Here is a 17,013-nt window from a genome sequence, read left to right on the forward strand (position 1 = left end):
TACATTCCCCTCTTTTTACTCTGCTGGTCACACACCCATGTGCCAAAATATGCCCTTCTCCTATTTGCAGACTCTAAGCAGGGAAAATTCATTTTGAGTGTGCATTTTAGCTTTGCACTGGCTTTAAGAAACTGTTGTTTTATGGGATTACTGCTGACGGATCTTCTTGACTGCATAATAATGTGCGTGTTACTGTGTTTTTAATTTCAGAAACTCTTTGTGCCTTTTTAGCCTTTTAAAGAAAATAAATAGAAATCTTTCAGCTAGGCTCTCAAAGAAGCAGCTTATTTTGAATGCTTCTTGGTCTCCCACTACCAGGAACAATTACTCTTTCACATGAAATAAAACAAGAGTATACCTAATGGCATCTGACAAACGTTGGAGGGCATGTGCTAAGTTTAATGCAGCTGTACTCTGGCACATCCGCTAGGCATGCCGCTTCTCCTTGAAAAGATAGTAGCCTCCTTGTTCTGGAACCAAACTGAGTGACCTTTGTAGTATACACTGGACATTTTTTTTAAAAAAAATAAATTACATAGTATTTGGAAATGAGATTAATATGTCATAGTTTAAAAATTCAGATGGATGGTGAGTTTCTGTTGTTCTATGTTTTCTTAACAAAAAGTATTTTCCAGGGAACAGTGAATTGTTGAGGGATCCTGATATTTCATGAATGCTTCATCTGAAAGAGATATGGTGCCACTTTACGCCCCACAAATGTAACACTGTGATTCTACTTTAATCTCCATAGGTCCATCCTATAGAACCATGAAGTATGTAGTTTTGTGCTAGAGCTCTCTAGTGCCTCATCAAACTAAAGCTCCTAGGATTCCATAGGATAGAGCTAGGACAGTGCTGTACTGGTGTCTTATGAAAAAGCTCTTTGATGGATGAATAAGAGCTCCCTTAACCTAACTTTTGTTGTTGTTGTTGTTAACCACCTTCGAGGTGATCTCAACACATGATGACCCTGTGGTGAGACATCTCCAAGACACCCTGTCCTCCACTACTCTGCTTAGTTTCTGCAGATTTATACCCATAACCTCCTTAATAGAGTCCATCCATCTAGCAAACAGTTTTCTTCTCTTTCTACTTCTCTCCACCTTTCCCAGCATTGTTGTCCTTTCTAGTGAGCCATGCTTTCTTAGTATGTGGCCAAAGTACAATAGTCTCAGTTTGGTCATCTTGGCTTCCAGGGAGTTTACAGGAATGATTTGGTCAAGGACCCATTTGTTTGTTGTTGTTTGTTGTTGTTGTTTAAAATGGGGACATTTTAAAAGGAGATGAAAAAGTGGGGTGACACAGGATTAATCAGACTGTCCTTGCAAAATTGGGACAGTTGGGGGGTATGCTGGATCTGTGGCTCCATGCTATGCCAGGCAGGCCTTTCTCAGCTGTATCCAATAAGGTTGCGGCTATTTTCTTTCTACCTCTGATGCTATCTTTGTTTTGTGTATCCCTGTAGTGCCCAGAATGACATCTCAACTTTAGGACTGAAAATGCTTGCCTTGCTGTAAGCTTCATTGAATAATCTGAGTTATGAGTCCATGAAAACATGTACAGGATTGTGTCTCCTTCTTTGGAGGTTTTAAACAGAGGCTGGATGGCCATCTGTTGAGAAATAAGTGCTTTGACTGTGTATTCCTGCATGGATTTCCTCCCTTGAGGTCTTTTCCAACTCTATGATTCTATGATTCTCAGTGTTGGAAGGCTAATTCCTATTTGTAGAGCAAGACTCTGCCTGCTATACAAAAGAGATATCAGTCTGAGCCAGGGACTGGCTCTAACTCACCCTGACACCTGGTGCTCTCCACATGATTTAGACTATAATTGCCATTCAGTTCTGCTCACATAATGCCCATGTAGGCAACTAGAGCTCAAAACATTTGGTGGGCACCAATTTGGGGAAGGACACACTGAAAGCATATGGAACATGAGAGTTTAGAAAATGAAATGGGTTTTGGGGAAAGTGGGTGAGGAGTATATTAGGGTAAGCCAAGGGAAGTAGGTGAGTCATCCTTATCTTTATAAGAGTCGAGAACAAGGAAGCTATTCAAATGCCAGAGAGCAGCAGGTATCACTGTATATGAAGTGATTCTTAAGTCCAAGAAAAGGGCAGAATATGTTGGGTGCATTTCTTCTAAATTTTGTATTTCATTCTTTTCTTTTAAAAAAAAGTTTCTAGTTCTCTGGTGGTAAAAGGGTGGGCAATGTTTGCTGAAATATCAGAAGTCAGCTTCATATCTGAACCAGATTTTCAATGGACAGAGTGAACCGCCATCCTTTCAGCTCATAGTATCTGAGGTCCAAAACACACTGCAGAAATGATCCAATTTGAAACCACTTCAACTGCCCTGGCTCAATGCTAGGGATGTCTGGGAACTGTAGTTTTGTGAGACATTTATCCTTCTCTGTCAGAGAGATCTGGTATTATAATAAACTACAATTGCCAGCATTTCCTAGCATTGAGCCAAGCAGTTATAGTGGTCTCAAACTGGATTATTTCTGCTGGATGTTTTGGACCTTAGTTCATTGCTATTTCTTCCCTTGCAATAATCATCCCTTACCTAAAACTTTTCCAAAGGTATCTTGCTAGCAATTGATCTAAAGAGAAGGGTGCACTTATTGGAGAATTGGGCCAATCCAAGAGATCTTTTCTTAAATCCCTATTACAGCCAGAATTTAAAATAGTTCCTTCTAAATAGCAAAATTATGCAAAAGAATGATACCAGTAGTTTCTTTTAAAAAGCAAAATTATGCAAAATAAATATACTATATTTGCTCAATTTGGATAATTGGCCCCAGCTTTCTTTCTTCAGAATGGTAATACTAGCCAGGATGAATAATAATGTCATTGTTATTATTAACACTACAATAAATTTGAATAACTTAAAAATAAAATAACACAAGTAAAAATAATACCATAATAAATACAACCTTTTAATTCTAATGATTATATTCTTTTAAAAAGTTAAAATGCCAGCAAAAATGTTTTCTTCTTAATGTCTTTATATAGCTGCAGAATATACCTCAGTGCAGAAACTTTGATTCCTTTCTTATATTTTTCTTTAGCATGTACAGCCTTAGCAATGAGTTGTAACAGAAAAGTACAGCTTTTTGAAAGGAGCAGGGGAAGAATCAAAAACTAAAAATGCTTTGAAAACAGAAATTCCTAAAATGGGAAGGTTATAAGCTGGAGTATAGAAACATAAAAGAGAAGAAGAAACAATGATCTAAATATATTTGCCATATTTTCATTGGTAAGTCCTGTCAAGCTTAGCTCATGATTGTGGCAACATGCTGAGTGACTGGTTCTATCCACCATTTTAATATCTCACAATGTGCCCCAAATAGCACAATACCTCAAGCACTGTGGGAAATTGAAAATGGTGGCTACAGCCCATCCATTGTTTCTTGGAAAACACCAAGCAACCAGCATATCTCCCTGAATACAATGTATTTGCATTTGGAAGCTAAGTTTTGTTATGCCTGGCTAATAAATTTGGATGACAAACCAACAGATCAAACCAAGGGACAGTACACACTATAGAATTATAGCACTATGATTCCTGTTCAATTGCCATGTCTGCATCATATGGAATCCTGGGCTTTTTGCAGATGCAAGGACCAGTAAATATAGTGGTTTGACGGGCAAATTCCGTCTTTAAAAATTCGACCAGAAAAACCACATGATGACAATCTTAGCTTGCCATAATTCAGAAATGACTTGAAGGCACACAGCAATGAATACCCTAAAGGCACCAGCTCCCATTTGATCTTGGAAGCTAAGCATGGCCAGCCCTGGTTAGTACTTGGATGGGAAATTGCTGATGAATACCAGGTGCTGCAGGCTATATTTCATAGGAAGCAACTAGCAAAAACACCTCTGAGTATTCCTTGCTTTAAAATACCCTTTGAAATTCTTGGAGTCATCATAAGTGACTTGAAAGCATATACACACACATGTTAACACAATCAAGGATATATGTGTTTAGAGCACCTTCAACCGATCTCTAGATCAGAGCAACAGTGCCAAGAAATCTTAGGATATTGTATGTCCATCTCTAATAGTCATTCGTGTTATAGATTGTGAGGTTTTTCAAGCAATTGCAAGCAACTGAACAAAATTTGTTACAAGCGTTTAATAACCAGGAACAACAGCAATTGCAAGCATATGTGGAACTGCATATGAGGTCACCTCGAATGCAAATGAATCACAAATATGATGGTAAGAGAATTTAAAAATATGACCATAGCACTCTAGAGATTTGTGAGCTGGTACATGACGAGACTCTGTTAAGAATGGGCTTTTGCCAAGGACAGTTCCTCTATTTCTTGTTAAAGATGGGACTCTCCTTTGACCATAGTGGGATGGTTTTGAGGTAGAGGCCCTAATGACTAATGGGTTCCATTTCAGTGAGTCAGTGAATCAGCATTAGTTGTAGTCTGAACTTTGCAAAAGCTATTCGGGTGCTAAATCCTATCCCCAAAATAGGTTTTGAAAGTTCATGTAAAATTTGAATTAAAACCCTGTTATGAATTAACCATGTCCCACTGACATGAAAATTATAATCTCAGAAAAATGTGGCTTTTACTCTTCAGGTGTTGCATACATTCTTATAAATATTTTTCATAACCAGCTAGGATGGCCATGCTAGGGGATGATGATGAGAGTCATAGTTCAGCACATCTGGAGGAAACCCATTTGAGGAAGGGTGAATTATCCTGCCTTGGCTGTATGTCACTCTTCTAACATTGCTTACTTATTTTGATTGCTAGAATATAGCAATGATATATAAAATATTTGGAGTGGAATAGGTCTTATGAATGATAAAGGTAACCTGACTGTTCTTTAGAGTGTAATATCAATGTTAGGTTGCACATGTGTAATGCACATTGATTCAGTGGGTCTATTTAGTTAGAACAGACTATTGGATTTATATCAGTACCTAGCACCTGCCTTTAATCATGGGGGGGGGGGGGGGGCTTTGCTGGAAGTGACACTTCCTTTGGATCCCTAGTGGTGGGTTTTTTTCTATTGACATAAGCAGCCATTTAAATTGCCCAAAAAAGTGCCAGAGTGATGCTACATTGTTGGCATTTTGGACAATTAAAATGACACCCCCACCACTACTTCCCTCTTAATCTTGTGGCTCAATATGAAATGAATTCAAGAGCTCTCAAACCTACAGCTAGCCCATTTTATAATATTCCAAAGAAGTAAGAATGGATGAATCATCCCATTCCTGTTCCATGCCATTTTTGCCTATGTTCATTCACTTATTCATAAATAACTGCATTATCTAACAAATTACAGTGTGAATGATTTTTTTTCTTGAAATATCTTTGAAAGCAATTTTCACATAAAGGTTAAATATTTAAAATGTATTTTCTCCCCAAATATACATTTTTTACATAGACTTTCCCACAAAATATGCACTTTCAAATGCTTTTGGGTACATTTTTCAAGCTGACCACTGCATCAAGCTGAAGTGTTTCCAAAGAGGGTGACTAAAATTGAGAAGGGTCTGGAAACCCTTCAGAGGCTGGATGGCCATCTCTTGGGGATGCTTTGATTGTGAGTTCCTGCATGGCAGGGGATTGGACTGGATGGCCCTTGTGGTCTCTTCCAACTCTATGATTCTAGGATTCTAGGATGAATAATACCTTGCTTGATGGCAGTACATGCAAAATGGATTTAGGAGTCCTAGGCGCCTTGAAAGGGAGGGCTGGAGGCATCCATTTTTCTTCTGGAGGGATGCTGCAGCAGCCAAACCATGTGGCATCCCTACGCAGTAAAAAGAACCAGAAAAAACGGATTCTTTTTAAGGCACCCAGCATATGTCACACGTGCGCCATTGGTGCACTGGTGACATAAGCGACACACAGCAACATCTGTACGTTGCACATCGCTTATGTCATCATGGCGGCGTCCATGTGGATGGGATGGCACCATGATGCTGCCACCATTACACACTAGGATTTGGGAGCGTGCAGTTACTGTGCGCTCCTGAACCCTAGTATCTGCGACAGCACACCACTTTTGGTCCGTCTGTACCAGGCCTTAGTTGACCACAGCCTGAACATGCATTAGCAATGTAATGTAGTAGCTAAGAAAGCCAATGCAATTCTAGGCTGCATCAATAGAAGTATAATGTCTAGACTGAGGTAAGTAATAGTACCACTCTGTTCTGCTTTGGTCAGACTTCACCTGAAATATTGTGTCCCATTCTGGGCACCACAATTCAAGAAGGATGTTGAGAAGGTGGAGCCTGTTGAAAAGCTGGAGGGCAACCAAAATGGTGAAAGGTCAGGAAACCATGCCCTGTGAGGAGTGGCTTAGGGACCTGGGTGTGTTTAGCCTGGAAAAAGAAGATTAAGAGATGACATGTTAGCCATGTTTAAATATTTGAAGGGATGTCATATTGAGGAAGAAGCAAGCTTGTTTTCTGCTGCACCAGAGACTAGGAAATGGAGCAATGGATTCAAGCTAAAGGAAGAAAGATTCCACCTAAACATTAGGAAGACCTTTCTGATGGTAAGAGCTGTTTAACATTCAATACATTGCCTTGGAGAATGGTGGAGTCTCCTTCCTTGGAGGTCTTTAAACAGAGGCCATCTGTCAGGGATGCTTTGATTGTGCATAGCATGGCAGGGGGTTAGACTGGATGGCCCTTGTGGTCTCTTCCAACTCTATGATTATATGATATAAATGCATTAGCTAATCCAGATCTCCTGGAAACATTAACCACCATTCTTTCCTCTCAAATCCTCATGTTGCTTTCACCAGTTGCCAAAGGTCATTTGATAGATTCCTTGAGGAAGCCAATAACATGTTGTTTATTCTTAGGTAACTGAGTAAAGCCATGGGTTCATTGATGGTATGAGATAAATACACATATCACAGGATATAGCTAAAATGCAACATTTGATAAAAGCAACATGGTTCACATAGCCCTTTGTGTACTACTCAATATAAATTTTTAGAAAAGTGTGACAAAGAAGTGTAAAACAAAATTACATGTACAAATTTGTTTTGTATTGTTGTATTTAAGATTGAATAACTTCAAAAGATTTGACCCTCCTAGGTGAAATTATGAGATTTTAATGCTAGGGGTGCACATGGTAGGATCACTCTTTGTGTGTGTGCGTGCGTGTGAAAAAACTATTGTGCAACCATGCTTTTTGCACAAGAAGCACAATATTTTGCACTGAAATAAAAATCCTCTGTACAAAATACACTCTTTTCTTTGCAAAACATTGCTTGTGCACAAATGTTGTAGCTCCACCCTATGAAATCCTGGGATTTGTAGTCTTGCGAGGTCTCTAGCTTTCTCAGCTAGATATTGCCCATGCTTCACAAAGCTACAAATCCCTGGTAGGATGGGGCCATGGTACTTAAAGTGGTGTCAAACTGCATTATTTCTACAGTGTAGATGCACCCTATGTTGGTTTAGTATGTGATGAACAGATTCTTTCTATATCATTCTGTGCATTTTTCTCTTGTATATGTATGCTTCTGTATAAATCTATTCCTTTTCCATTCCTTTTTTCTATTCTGTTCAGTGTGATGGGCTGAGACAATGGGGCTGTACAGATCACCCCTGAAAGGCAGCCTGCAGCCATCCTTTTTAGCCCCAGATTGGGGCCGCAGCAACTGCACACCACAGCCCTGATCTTGCCTTTCCATGGCACAAAAAGGAGCAGCAAAAAGTGACTCCTTTCTGCATCACAAAAAGGGCACCATAGAGTGCTGTGGCATTTCTACACTTCTGTGGTGCTCCGTCATGTAGACATAACACCAGAGGAACACCGTGACTCTGCCCACCATGTGGTGTGGTGCACGACATCACGCTGGCCTGGGGACGGAGTCGGGGGATGCATAGTGTGGATGCCACACCCTGACTCTGCTCCAGGCCAGCCTTAATGGCCAATCTGTGCACCCTCATTGTTTTCAGGAATGTCATAAAGTGCTTTCTTTCACCATCTTTCTTCTTCTTCTGACATTCATGAAGATACTTGTTTGATGCTATTCACTGCCCTCCAGTTCACCTCACTTTTGCTTTTCTGTGTTCCATTCTCCCTTTCTTTGCTATCACTGTCCTCAGCCTCATTTGTCCTCACTGCTTCTAATCTGACTGGCTGTTGCAACCCACATGTTTTTCCATTTAGGCATCAGGGGTGACATGATGTCAGAGGTTGAGTGATCAAGTAAAAACAAAAGGGTGTCAAACGACACTCCGACAATGTGAATGCTTGGTAAGATGGGCAATTCTTCATTAATCTCTTCAACGATAACAGTCAGTGTACTCATTCCAGTAGGTATGTATAAATTAGGTGAATATTCTCTGTAAAACAAAATATATGTAAACCTCTGCTGGATGGGACAGGAAAAACAATGTGGGTGTTACATTGTGCTTTATCTCTGACTGAGAAAACATTTCTGGATATTGCTAGATGATGACAGCAGTGATGGTGATGGTGATGAGTTTACATCTGTACTCATAACATTTTATACTAATTGAAGAGATGAAAATATTTGGGAACACTTGCTTCTGCCACAAGTTCTTGCATAACCTAACAGTTTCTAAGTCCCTTCCCCAGACTACTGTGAGATCTCGATCCACACACAGCGTTTGATGGAAATGAGATATATGTTTTTATTTTATATAGCTTTCCTCAGCTGATGTGAATGAACAAGACATCTACCTTGAAATGATTACTGTCTTTTTGTAAAAGTGCCTCATTTATTATAATGACTGGCATAAGATTGCCTCATACTTCAAATTCCTAGGGAGTTGGTATCAGGTATCTGAATTGGCATTTAAGTCCCTTGGATACTGAGGCATAAATACATAAAACCTGAGAGGGTCTTTAATCATATTTTTCCTCTCGACCACTAAATCCTAACCACTTCAGTTTCATAGCCTGAATTTCTTCCCATAAGAACATGATCTTTCCTTCTCCCCTCCTGCACCCATTTTTTTACTCTATTGTGATTTTTTAAACAGCAATAAATATACTCAAATTTCAGAGAGGGGTTAATCCAAAAAAATGCAATATTGTTGACAGTTTCGCAGAAACCACAATTAACTGCCTTTTTGTGTCTGCATGTTTTATTATCTTGGGGAGGGGGCAGAAGAGAAGGAGACATTCATTACAGCAAGTTCAGCCACAAAAAAAGCATTACATCCAATTTTTATTAATTTGCTCCCTGATTGCCTCCTTGTCTTATCACGTCAAGGATCATTTGTTTCATTGGATTTGTTATTGCGATAGAAAGTGACGTCCCTCCCGAGAAATGGCATCTAGCTCAAATCACTCTTGGGTACAACAAGGGATGCATTGGCGGGTTGTTGTTCTATAGCTTGTAAAACTATATTTATCAACTTAAAAAACACTGTGACGGTCAATCTGAGCAGTCAAAGTGAGTTTGACAAAAGCCACATTGGAGCTGAGAAGGAGGAAGAGGATGTTGATAATTGCTCCATTTCCAACCAATCTGGGTGGCCAAACTCATGTGCTGAATTTAATTTTTTTTTTTTAAGAAAGTAAATATAATGATTGTCCATGTTGCTTCTGGCCATGCACGGTCCAGCATGTTGGAGAGGCTGCCTGGGACTGTAGGAGTTAAACACTAGCTGCAGTGGAAAAAAGAGAGAGCTCCGCCTCCAGTTTCAGCACCTGGCGCTCTATAGACAGTTGCCTCAGCAGTAGATTTCAGAGGGGATTGGAGGAAAACAAGAGGGGGAGAGAATGTGACAACTGCCGACTCGACTGCTGCCTTGGGGAGGCCTCCCGCACCTGTCCCTGCCTGTCTCTTGGCCAGCACAGTTGTTGAATCAGACAAGCAAGAGAAACATTCGTATTTGCCAGACCAGAACAGTGTGCAGAGGAGAGGGGGGCAGAAAAGCCAGTGAGTGAGAGAGAGAGCGAGAGAGAGAGAGAGAGAGAGCAAGAAAGAAAGCCAGAGCGAAGAGAGAGCAAGAGAGAATATGACTTCTTCATTCAAGCTGGATTTTCTGCCGGAGATGATGGTAGATAGCCGTTTGCTAGTTTCCGACAGAATGTAAGTATCAATTTGCTTGCCTGACACCATGGGAACCTCAGCCCCAGGTTTTGAATGGCTGATGGTTGATCATCGTACCATTATTATTATCATCATTCTTTTCCTAGAGGTTTTGCAATGGTCTAACAAAAGCGTTATGGGGTTGTGTGTCTTCTCTTTTGGAGAGCCGACTGAGTTGCTCCTTGGAGTGGCTGTGTGGCACAGCAAGGATTGATTCCCCCTCTCTTGTCACTTGCAAATTCTTCTGTGGTCTCGTGTGTGGTGTGTGTGTGTCCATTTCCTCACCCATCAAGAGGGCTGTTAGGTTTGATCGGTAACATTCTGTCTCAGGAATACTGCTTCAAAAGGTAGCTAGGGTGGAAAGCGGAGAATGATAAGTATGATTTATATTCTACTTAGATAATGTGGGGAAATGCATGCAGCGCCTTGCAGGGGGAAAAAAAGAATCATTTTTTAATGAAATGCACATTCTCAATATCCATTGGAAATTCCTCTACAGACATTTTTTGTCTTCTGCACAGAAATTTCCACTTGGTCAGGGAGTGTGTGGCATAACCTGGTGAGATTAAGAATGAAAATTCACTTAACAATAAATTAGTCACAGGGATGGACTGTATGCAAATAGAAATGCAGCCAGGTTTTGTTTTGTTTTTGTTATTGTTTTGGTCATGTCAAAAAGGAAGGAAATTTAATCAGGTGATTCCAGGCTGCTGAATGCATGGAAAATATAGCATTAATTATTATGAAGATGTTTATTCTACATTAGGATGAAAATGCTACTGAGGTTGATGGGGCAAAGCTGCATGCTGCTGTTTCAGGAAAAGAAACATTATTTGGTTAATTTTCCTGCTTTTCCCATGAATCTCCAAGTTTCTATTGCTATATCATCTCATGAGGTTAGGCACTTTCAAGAAAAGTACTCTATTTTGGGCTTTCCAGAAATGTGGGACAAATCTATGTTTTCAAAATTTTAAATCACGGCGGGGGGGAAAGATGTACAGTAGAGGCAAACTATAACATTGTGAGTAGAAAACTACTCAAGATTTCATGTTGTAATAATAATAATAATAATAATAATAATAATATCAAGCTGATTGTTATGAACAAAAAGGAGGAAAGGGGATTGCAATATTGGTATTTCACTTTAGAAGAAAGTATGCTTAAAGCGTAAGGATTGTTAGAAGTTTGTACATGGTTTTCAAAACTATGGTTTTAATGTCACTTTCCTCCCCTTTTGGTTTGGCATTGGTCACACCGCTAACTGTAAGTCCTAGCATCTCATTCCTCACCCCACCCCATCCCTTGTAAATGGTCTCTTGAGACGTTTGATTTCTTGTAGCTCATGAAAGTGACTGAGAAGAGCTATTCATGAAACAGCCATCTGTTTCAGCTGCTGTGGATTAATATATTATGGCAAGGGGGGGATCGTATTTAATATCAGCAACCCTTTTTGTTGTATATATTGTGTGTAACTGGCTCCTTGCAAGGCAGAATGTCATGTTTGTGGTTGGAAGAACAATAGACGCTATAGTTGCATACCCTCAACACACACTTTTAGGTAACACTTCCTTAGCTCATTAGAGTGTCAAGTACAAGGCTTATGCTCTCAAGCAGTTCATGGGATGTTCTTGGAGGGAGGGAGATGAGTGTTCACATCCCCCTCTCTTTGGGCTTATACAATCTCCCTCCTGGCCCTCCATTCAGTCAGAAAATATCTGGCTAATAAACATCTTGGAAGGCTGGGGCTCTGAATCTGGTGGTGACTTGGCTGTCACTTAAGCTTATTGGAAATGATTCCTGAAACCAAGCATTGCTGGACAAAAATCAAGGCAAATTGCTTCTTTCGAATTTTACTTACCGATCTTTCATGGGGTACCAAAGCTATGACGGGAGGCCAGCTTTGTGCTGTAACACACAGTTCTTCTACAACAGTTGTTGTCTTTTTTATTATTATTACTGATATGAGGAATACCCATTCTTTGCCTCTTGTCAAAAAATTATATTTAGAAAGGCTTTGATATATAGCTTCATATTGACTGTGACGGTCTTCCTCCCCCAGTAAAGAAACCTGAGGGGTAGCAGCAATAAGTCTTCTACATTGTCTGTCTAAATGATCATGTTAAGAGAGGTCATGACAATGCAGAAATACAGCTTTGCAAAGGGTCTAAATAACCGCAAAGGCTATTGCTTTCCAGGAATTGCGTATCATGTGTGCCCAATGGATGTAAAATACTTGGTTGCATTCCCAGGGGTACTCTGTGTGTGTGTATGTATGTGTGTGTGTGTGTGTGTGTGTTTGCATGTGCACGTGCTCGTGTGCGTGTGTGTGTATACCAGTGTATATCTATCTCCTTAAATGAGGTTGCTTGGTCTTGCAATTCCTCTGAAACAGAAAAAAATTGTGTCACTACTTCAACAGCACCCTCCTCCCTACCTGCAATACTGCAAATTTGCAAATGATCTTCTTCAGGAAGGCTTGGGAGTCATCAGAACTGATCAGCAAACAGTTCTATTGCTTCATTGAACTCAGTGGGCTGCGGGTCATGCCAGCTTGTTGCCCTTTTAGGTGACCCAACCCAGGCACCCAAGTATCTGAACCAGTTTAATTTTGCAGATATTCCCTTTTGAGTGAGCTGCTTAAAGGTTGTCGTGTTGTGTGGTTCTTACTTTTTTAAACAAAGGACACAATGATTGTGTAATTCTTGTGACAAAGGACCTATTGACAAGTATGAGAATGTGCTCAGAGGACAGACTATGGGTTGCATCTCCAACCTTTAAGGTTATCTCAAATAGCTAGAATATCATTGTCTTCTAATGTAACTTAATGTTTTTGAATGTGATATAATGGTGTCTGGGTGAAAATGAAAAAGGGGAAGGTTATGCACTTTTAGATCTTTTCTGATATTAGAAAATATATTCGCTGTGGTTCTCCTGCTTTTTATTTTGTCAATGTAAATTCTTTGCTCAGGGAAAAAGTATCATAGTATATGTCTGTCAAAAGTATTACATACATTTCTGGAGCAGCTTTATTGTTAAATGCTGTAGGTTGGAAATGTACATCATTTTTGTCAACACTTTTGGAGCTTTATTTACAACATAAATAATCAACAGGAAACCAGTGGATTCTTTCCCTGCTTCTCCTTAAGTGGACTAAGTTTTTATCATTTTCATATTAATAAAATTATAGTTGGGTGATACAGTTAATAAATACTGAGCAACATTTAAATAGAGTTGTTATGCTCTAGTACTTGATTTATTTGTCTGTCTCCGCTCATTTTAAAAGCATAGGCATTCAATTCTGTCACTCTTGCTGAAGTTGTTACTGCCCCAGCCTGGGCAAAATAAACAGGACAAGGCAATTTTATAATACAACCTGTTATGATACTGGTCATAAAACTTGCCAAATGTGAAGGAGGAGAATACCAGAACTGGGTGTTGAGGCTAAAATGGCAATAACAGCATGTATGAATCTTTTCTTTGCAACAACCTCTGTGGACTTTACTTAGCTTTTTCAATCCCAGTAACCTCAGATGTGATGCTTTGGCTTCCCATCCAGTGGTAGCTATCCATCTGGAGAAGCCTTTGGGCCCACCTCCAGAAGGTGGCACAAGTCAGAACACTAAAACTTGCAGAAGCTGCCACCATCACCTGAGATGACCATATATATTTTTTTTACTGTGCATGGAACACTTGGAAAGGTCAGCAGACTTTTAGTCTGCCTAACTGAGTTGGGGTAAGAAGATTCACTGAGGATGTCTTGACCAAAGGCTTCTAAATCTGTAGCTGATGGTAGAAGCACTACTTTGCCTTCTGTTTCTTCATTCTTGGACCAGCTTACAATATTAAGAGTTCAACACAAGTTATAATTGCATCTCCTACCATCCTGACCCGTTCTTTACTGGCACAGCCATCCCTAGGACCAGATGCCATCAACATATTTTCACCATAGTCTTAGCCATTTCTACCATTGTAGCTGAGTTTCAGATCAACCTATGCACAATTATCCTGATTGAAGAAGGCTCTTTCATGCCTCTTCGATTGTTGGATTGTGCATGAAGGAATATCTATGCGCAGCTTTCTCCTCGTTTAACGTGGATAGTCCTTAGCATCTGAAGAGCTCCATGTAGTCACTGGAGTTCAGATGGTGACAAAATGGTGATTCAGACTGAGCATGTTTTACTATAGTTTTTTTAAAAAAATACAAGCTGATGTTTGTAACACCATTAGTAATGACAACAGACTGACATCATTTTGCATATTAGAAAGCTCAGACTGATGGATGGAAAGCTAGGTCTAACTGCCCTGATTAAAGGAGCAATATGTTTCCAGGGAGTAAAAAAAAAGTTTGGACAATTCAAGTGATGAAATGAAACATATTTGTTTATTCATTCGTATATATGAATGCATGGACAATGACCTCTGCTATATGTTAAAGAAGCCTCATGGAAATCAATGGGAAGCATGATGCTTAGTGGATTTCACTCCTTCATCTATCTAGTGATTTCTCAGAAGTGTAACTCACTCACATCAATGGAGTCCAGAAGTCCATTTGTCGTTCTATATGTGGATCTACTGTTTCTTTTGAATGGAGGATAACATCTTGTGCTCCAGATGGATTTGAATGTGCATTGGAGCTTACATTTTGTTCTAGATTTCCCTTTCAACTAGTTGGATTACCATTGTCCATTTTGGTCAGTGAGCTCCAGTGTCTCAGTTTGTCAGCTTGGCAACTCTATATCCTAGCTTGGATCTCATGGGACAAGAATCACCCCACTCTGTTGGAATGACTTGAAAGTTAATGACCGGAGTTCTACAGACAATGAGTGGATGTTTCTGTGACTCAGAAAAAAAATCATTGAAGTTGGGCATTTCTTTGAGAGAATCACATGCAGCTGATTGGGTGCCACAGAAAAGTGCCATGAGTTATCCAGTAAAATTAGTCTTTGAATTATCTTTCTCATCTCTGTGATGAGTCAAATTCTCTCACATGTATGCACAATGTGTTAATTAAGTGGTGGTCAAAGATTTATTTGAAGTGATGGCATATTTTTCTCTTAATACAATCACTGCGCTGCAGAATTTAATCTATATAGAATTTGATTGTCTGTGAAGCAGATTTCTAAGGGTGGGATATGGAAGATCTTTCCAGACATTCCTGTGGAGAGGAACCCAGCTTTTATAGATTTCCCCCCCTCTTGTTCTGTAATCTACAAAAGACTACATTAAAATATATTAAAGCATGAAATATGCATTGCAAAAACACTTTGAGAATCCCCCACCTCCCAAAATGTCCCTCCGTCTATTGATAGTAAGAAACCACATTACCTTATTTCTTGGTTCTTCTTCCTTATCAGATATTTGTGTTTTGGCAGTTACTGTAGGTCTAACATTGATTTGCCTAGCTGCATCATCTTAAATTGTTGCACGCTAATAGTTGTGGGTTACTCTATTCATATTCCTTTGGCAGCCATTGATGGAAAGCATAAAAATGAAAGATTTTTTACAATGTGCTCAATGAAGATTAACAGCATCAAAACAGAATAAGGATTTTCAGTGGTATACACAGTAATTAACATGTCGAACAGGGGGCAATTTCCTTTTTTCCCCTCCCCTGCCCATTCTTAACAACTGTTATAAGATAATAAAGACCACAATGTTAATTTTCTATTGTATAATGCCCCAATTCACAGACAGTTATTATGATGATTACAAAGCCTGTGAAACGACATTGTACAAACCATTAAATAAACCGAATCAGTCCCCAGGTTTTAATCTGTTAGAAAATAAACAGTTTTCTGAAAACGGAAATGCCGGAGATTAGAGTATGATGTGACTCAGTCAATAAACTATTCCCATTTTATTATTAATAATCATAATATTACACTGTTTTTTCACCATATTGGCATCTGTTTGTTGGATTTGTCACTTTTTTGATTTAATCTCACATCTTACATTTGCTTGCTTCTCTTCATCCAAATTATAAACAAGTGGCTGATACGGTTTACTTCAATTTTTCCCTGTTATTGAAAAAAAAGTCTTCTAAATATTTTTAAATGGGTTTCAGTTATTTTTAATGGTTATTGTAAAGACCTTTGGCAAAGGCAGCCAGGTTTCATAATTAATCCCTTACGTTCTTGAAATAAATAAATGCCCATGAATGACAGACTAAGGGAAACTATGCAGGCATATCTTGGCTCTTTACAAATTCATGGAATGTTAGGAATGTATATCAGCAAGAAATGACCCTCTATAGCTTGAGTGAAGCCATTGATGCCCCTCAAAAAATGGATGTCACGCAGCTTACATTCTAACCTTTTCCCCCTGTATTATATTGTCTGTAAACCAATTATTGCTGTAGGTATTTTCCTGAGCGGGCTATCTTTATGTGATGGGTAAATTCATAGGAAAATTCTAAGGAGCAAACGCTTTAGTAAGACGCAACATAATTCCTCGCAATGTTGGTGGGGAACAGCTCTCGAAGAAAAAGAAGACACAGGGAAAAGTCTGTTTGGGAGAAAATATAAAATAGTAATTAGAGCAATAAAAGGCACACTCTAAAGTAATAGTGGAATAATTATTCCCATTTAAAATCATCAGCCTTTAATTGTTTTAACCTGCATTCCCTTGATCAATACGCTTATGTGAAAGAACAGCACTGTATTTCTTGCAAGATGAAAACCTTCTAATGTTCTATAAACCCTATATAACCCCATTATATTTTGCTTGCAAAAGGCCTGAGGTCCGATCTGTGCATCTCCAGATCCAGCTGGGAAAGACCCTTGTCTAAAATCAGTGTAAACAAATCGGATGGACAAATCAATCTGTTTCGATCTGTATAACCCTTGAGTCTATCTTTTCTATTTCTGCATTCATTTGATGATTTTTTTTTAAAAAAAAAACTCATTCAGGCATACATACCTCCCTGCATTTAGTGCCTTAAACAG

The 17,013-nt window shown here is 39.2% G+C and overlaps 1 protein-coding gene across 21 annotated transcripts in view; it reads left to right on the plus strand.

Moving 5' to 3' along the window:
- The window catches only part of LOC149311644 (CUGBP Elav-like family member 2), a 628,876-nt gene that overhangs the window by 246,312 nt on the left and 365,551 nt on the right, over positions 1 to 17,013 (plus strand). For 2 of the 21 annotated variants that reach the window (XM_089527532.1, XM_089527540.1), the window contains exon 1: positions 9,344 to 10,069. The exons of 18 other annotated variants lie outside the window; for them this stretch is intronic. In XM_089527532.1, coding sequence (XP_089383658.1) covers positions 9,996 to 10,069 — 74 coding nt within the window. In that variant the 5' untranslated portion in view covers positions 9,344 to 9,995. Of the gene's footprint in view, positions 1 to 9,343; positions 10,070 to 10,349; positions 10,417 to 17,013 lie in introns of those variants that run through there. One more of the 21 variants, XM_089527541.1, reaches the window with a different exon arrangement.

Source organism: Sceloporus occidentalis, unplaced genomic scaffold (genome assembly GCF_023333645.1).
Source record: "Sceloporus occidentalis isolate IW3139 unplaced genomic scaffold, rSceOcc1.0.p SCAF_5, whole genome shotgun sequence".
In the NCBI taxonomy this organism is placed as follows: Eukaryota; Metazoa; Chordata; class Lepidosauria; order Squamata; family Phrynosomatidae; genus Sceloporus; species Sceloporus occidentalis.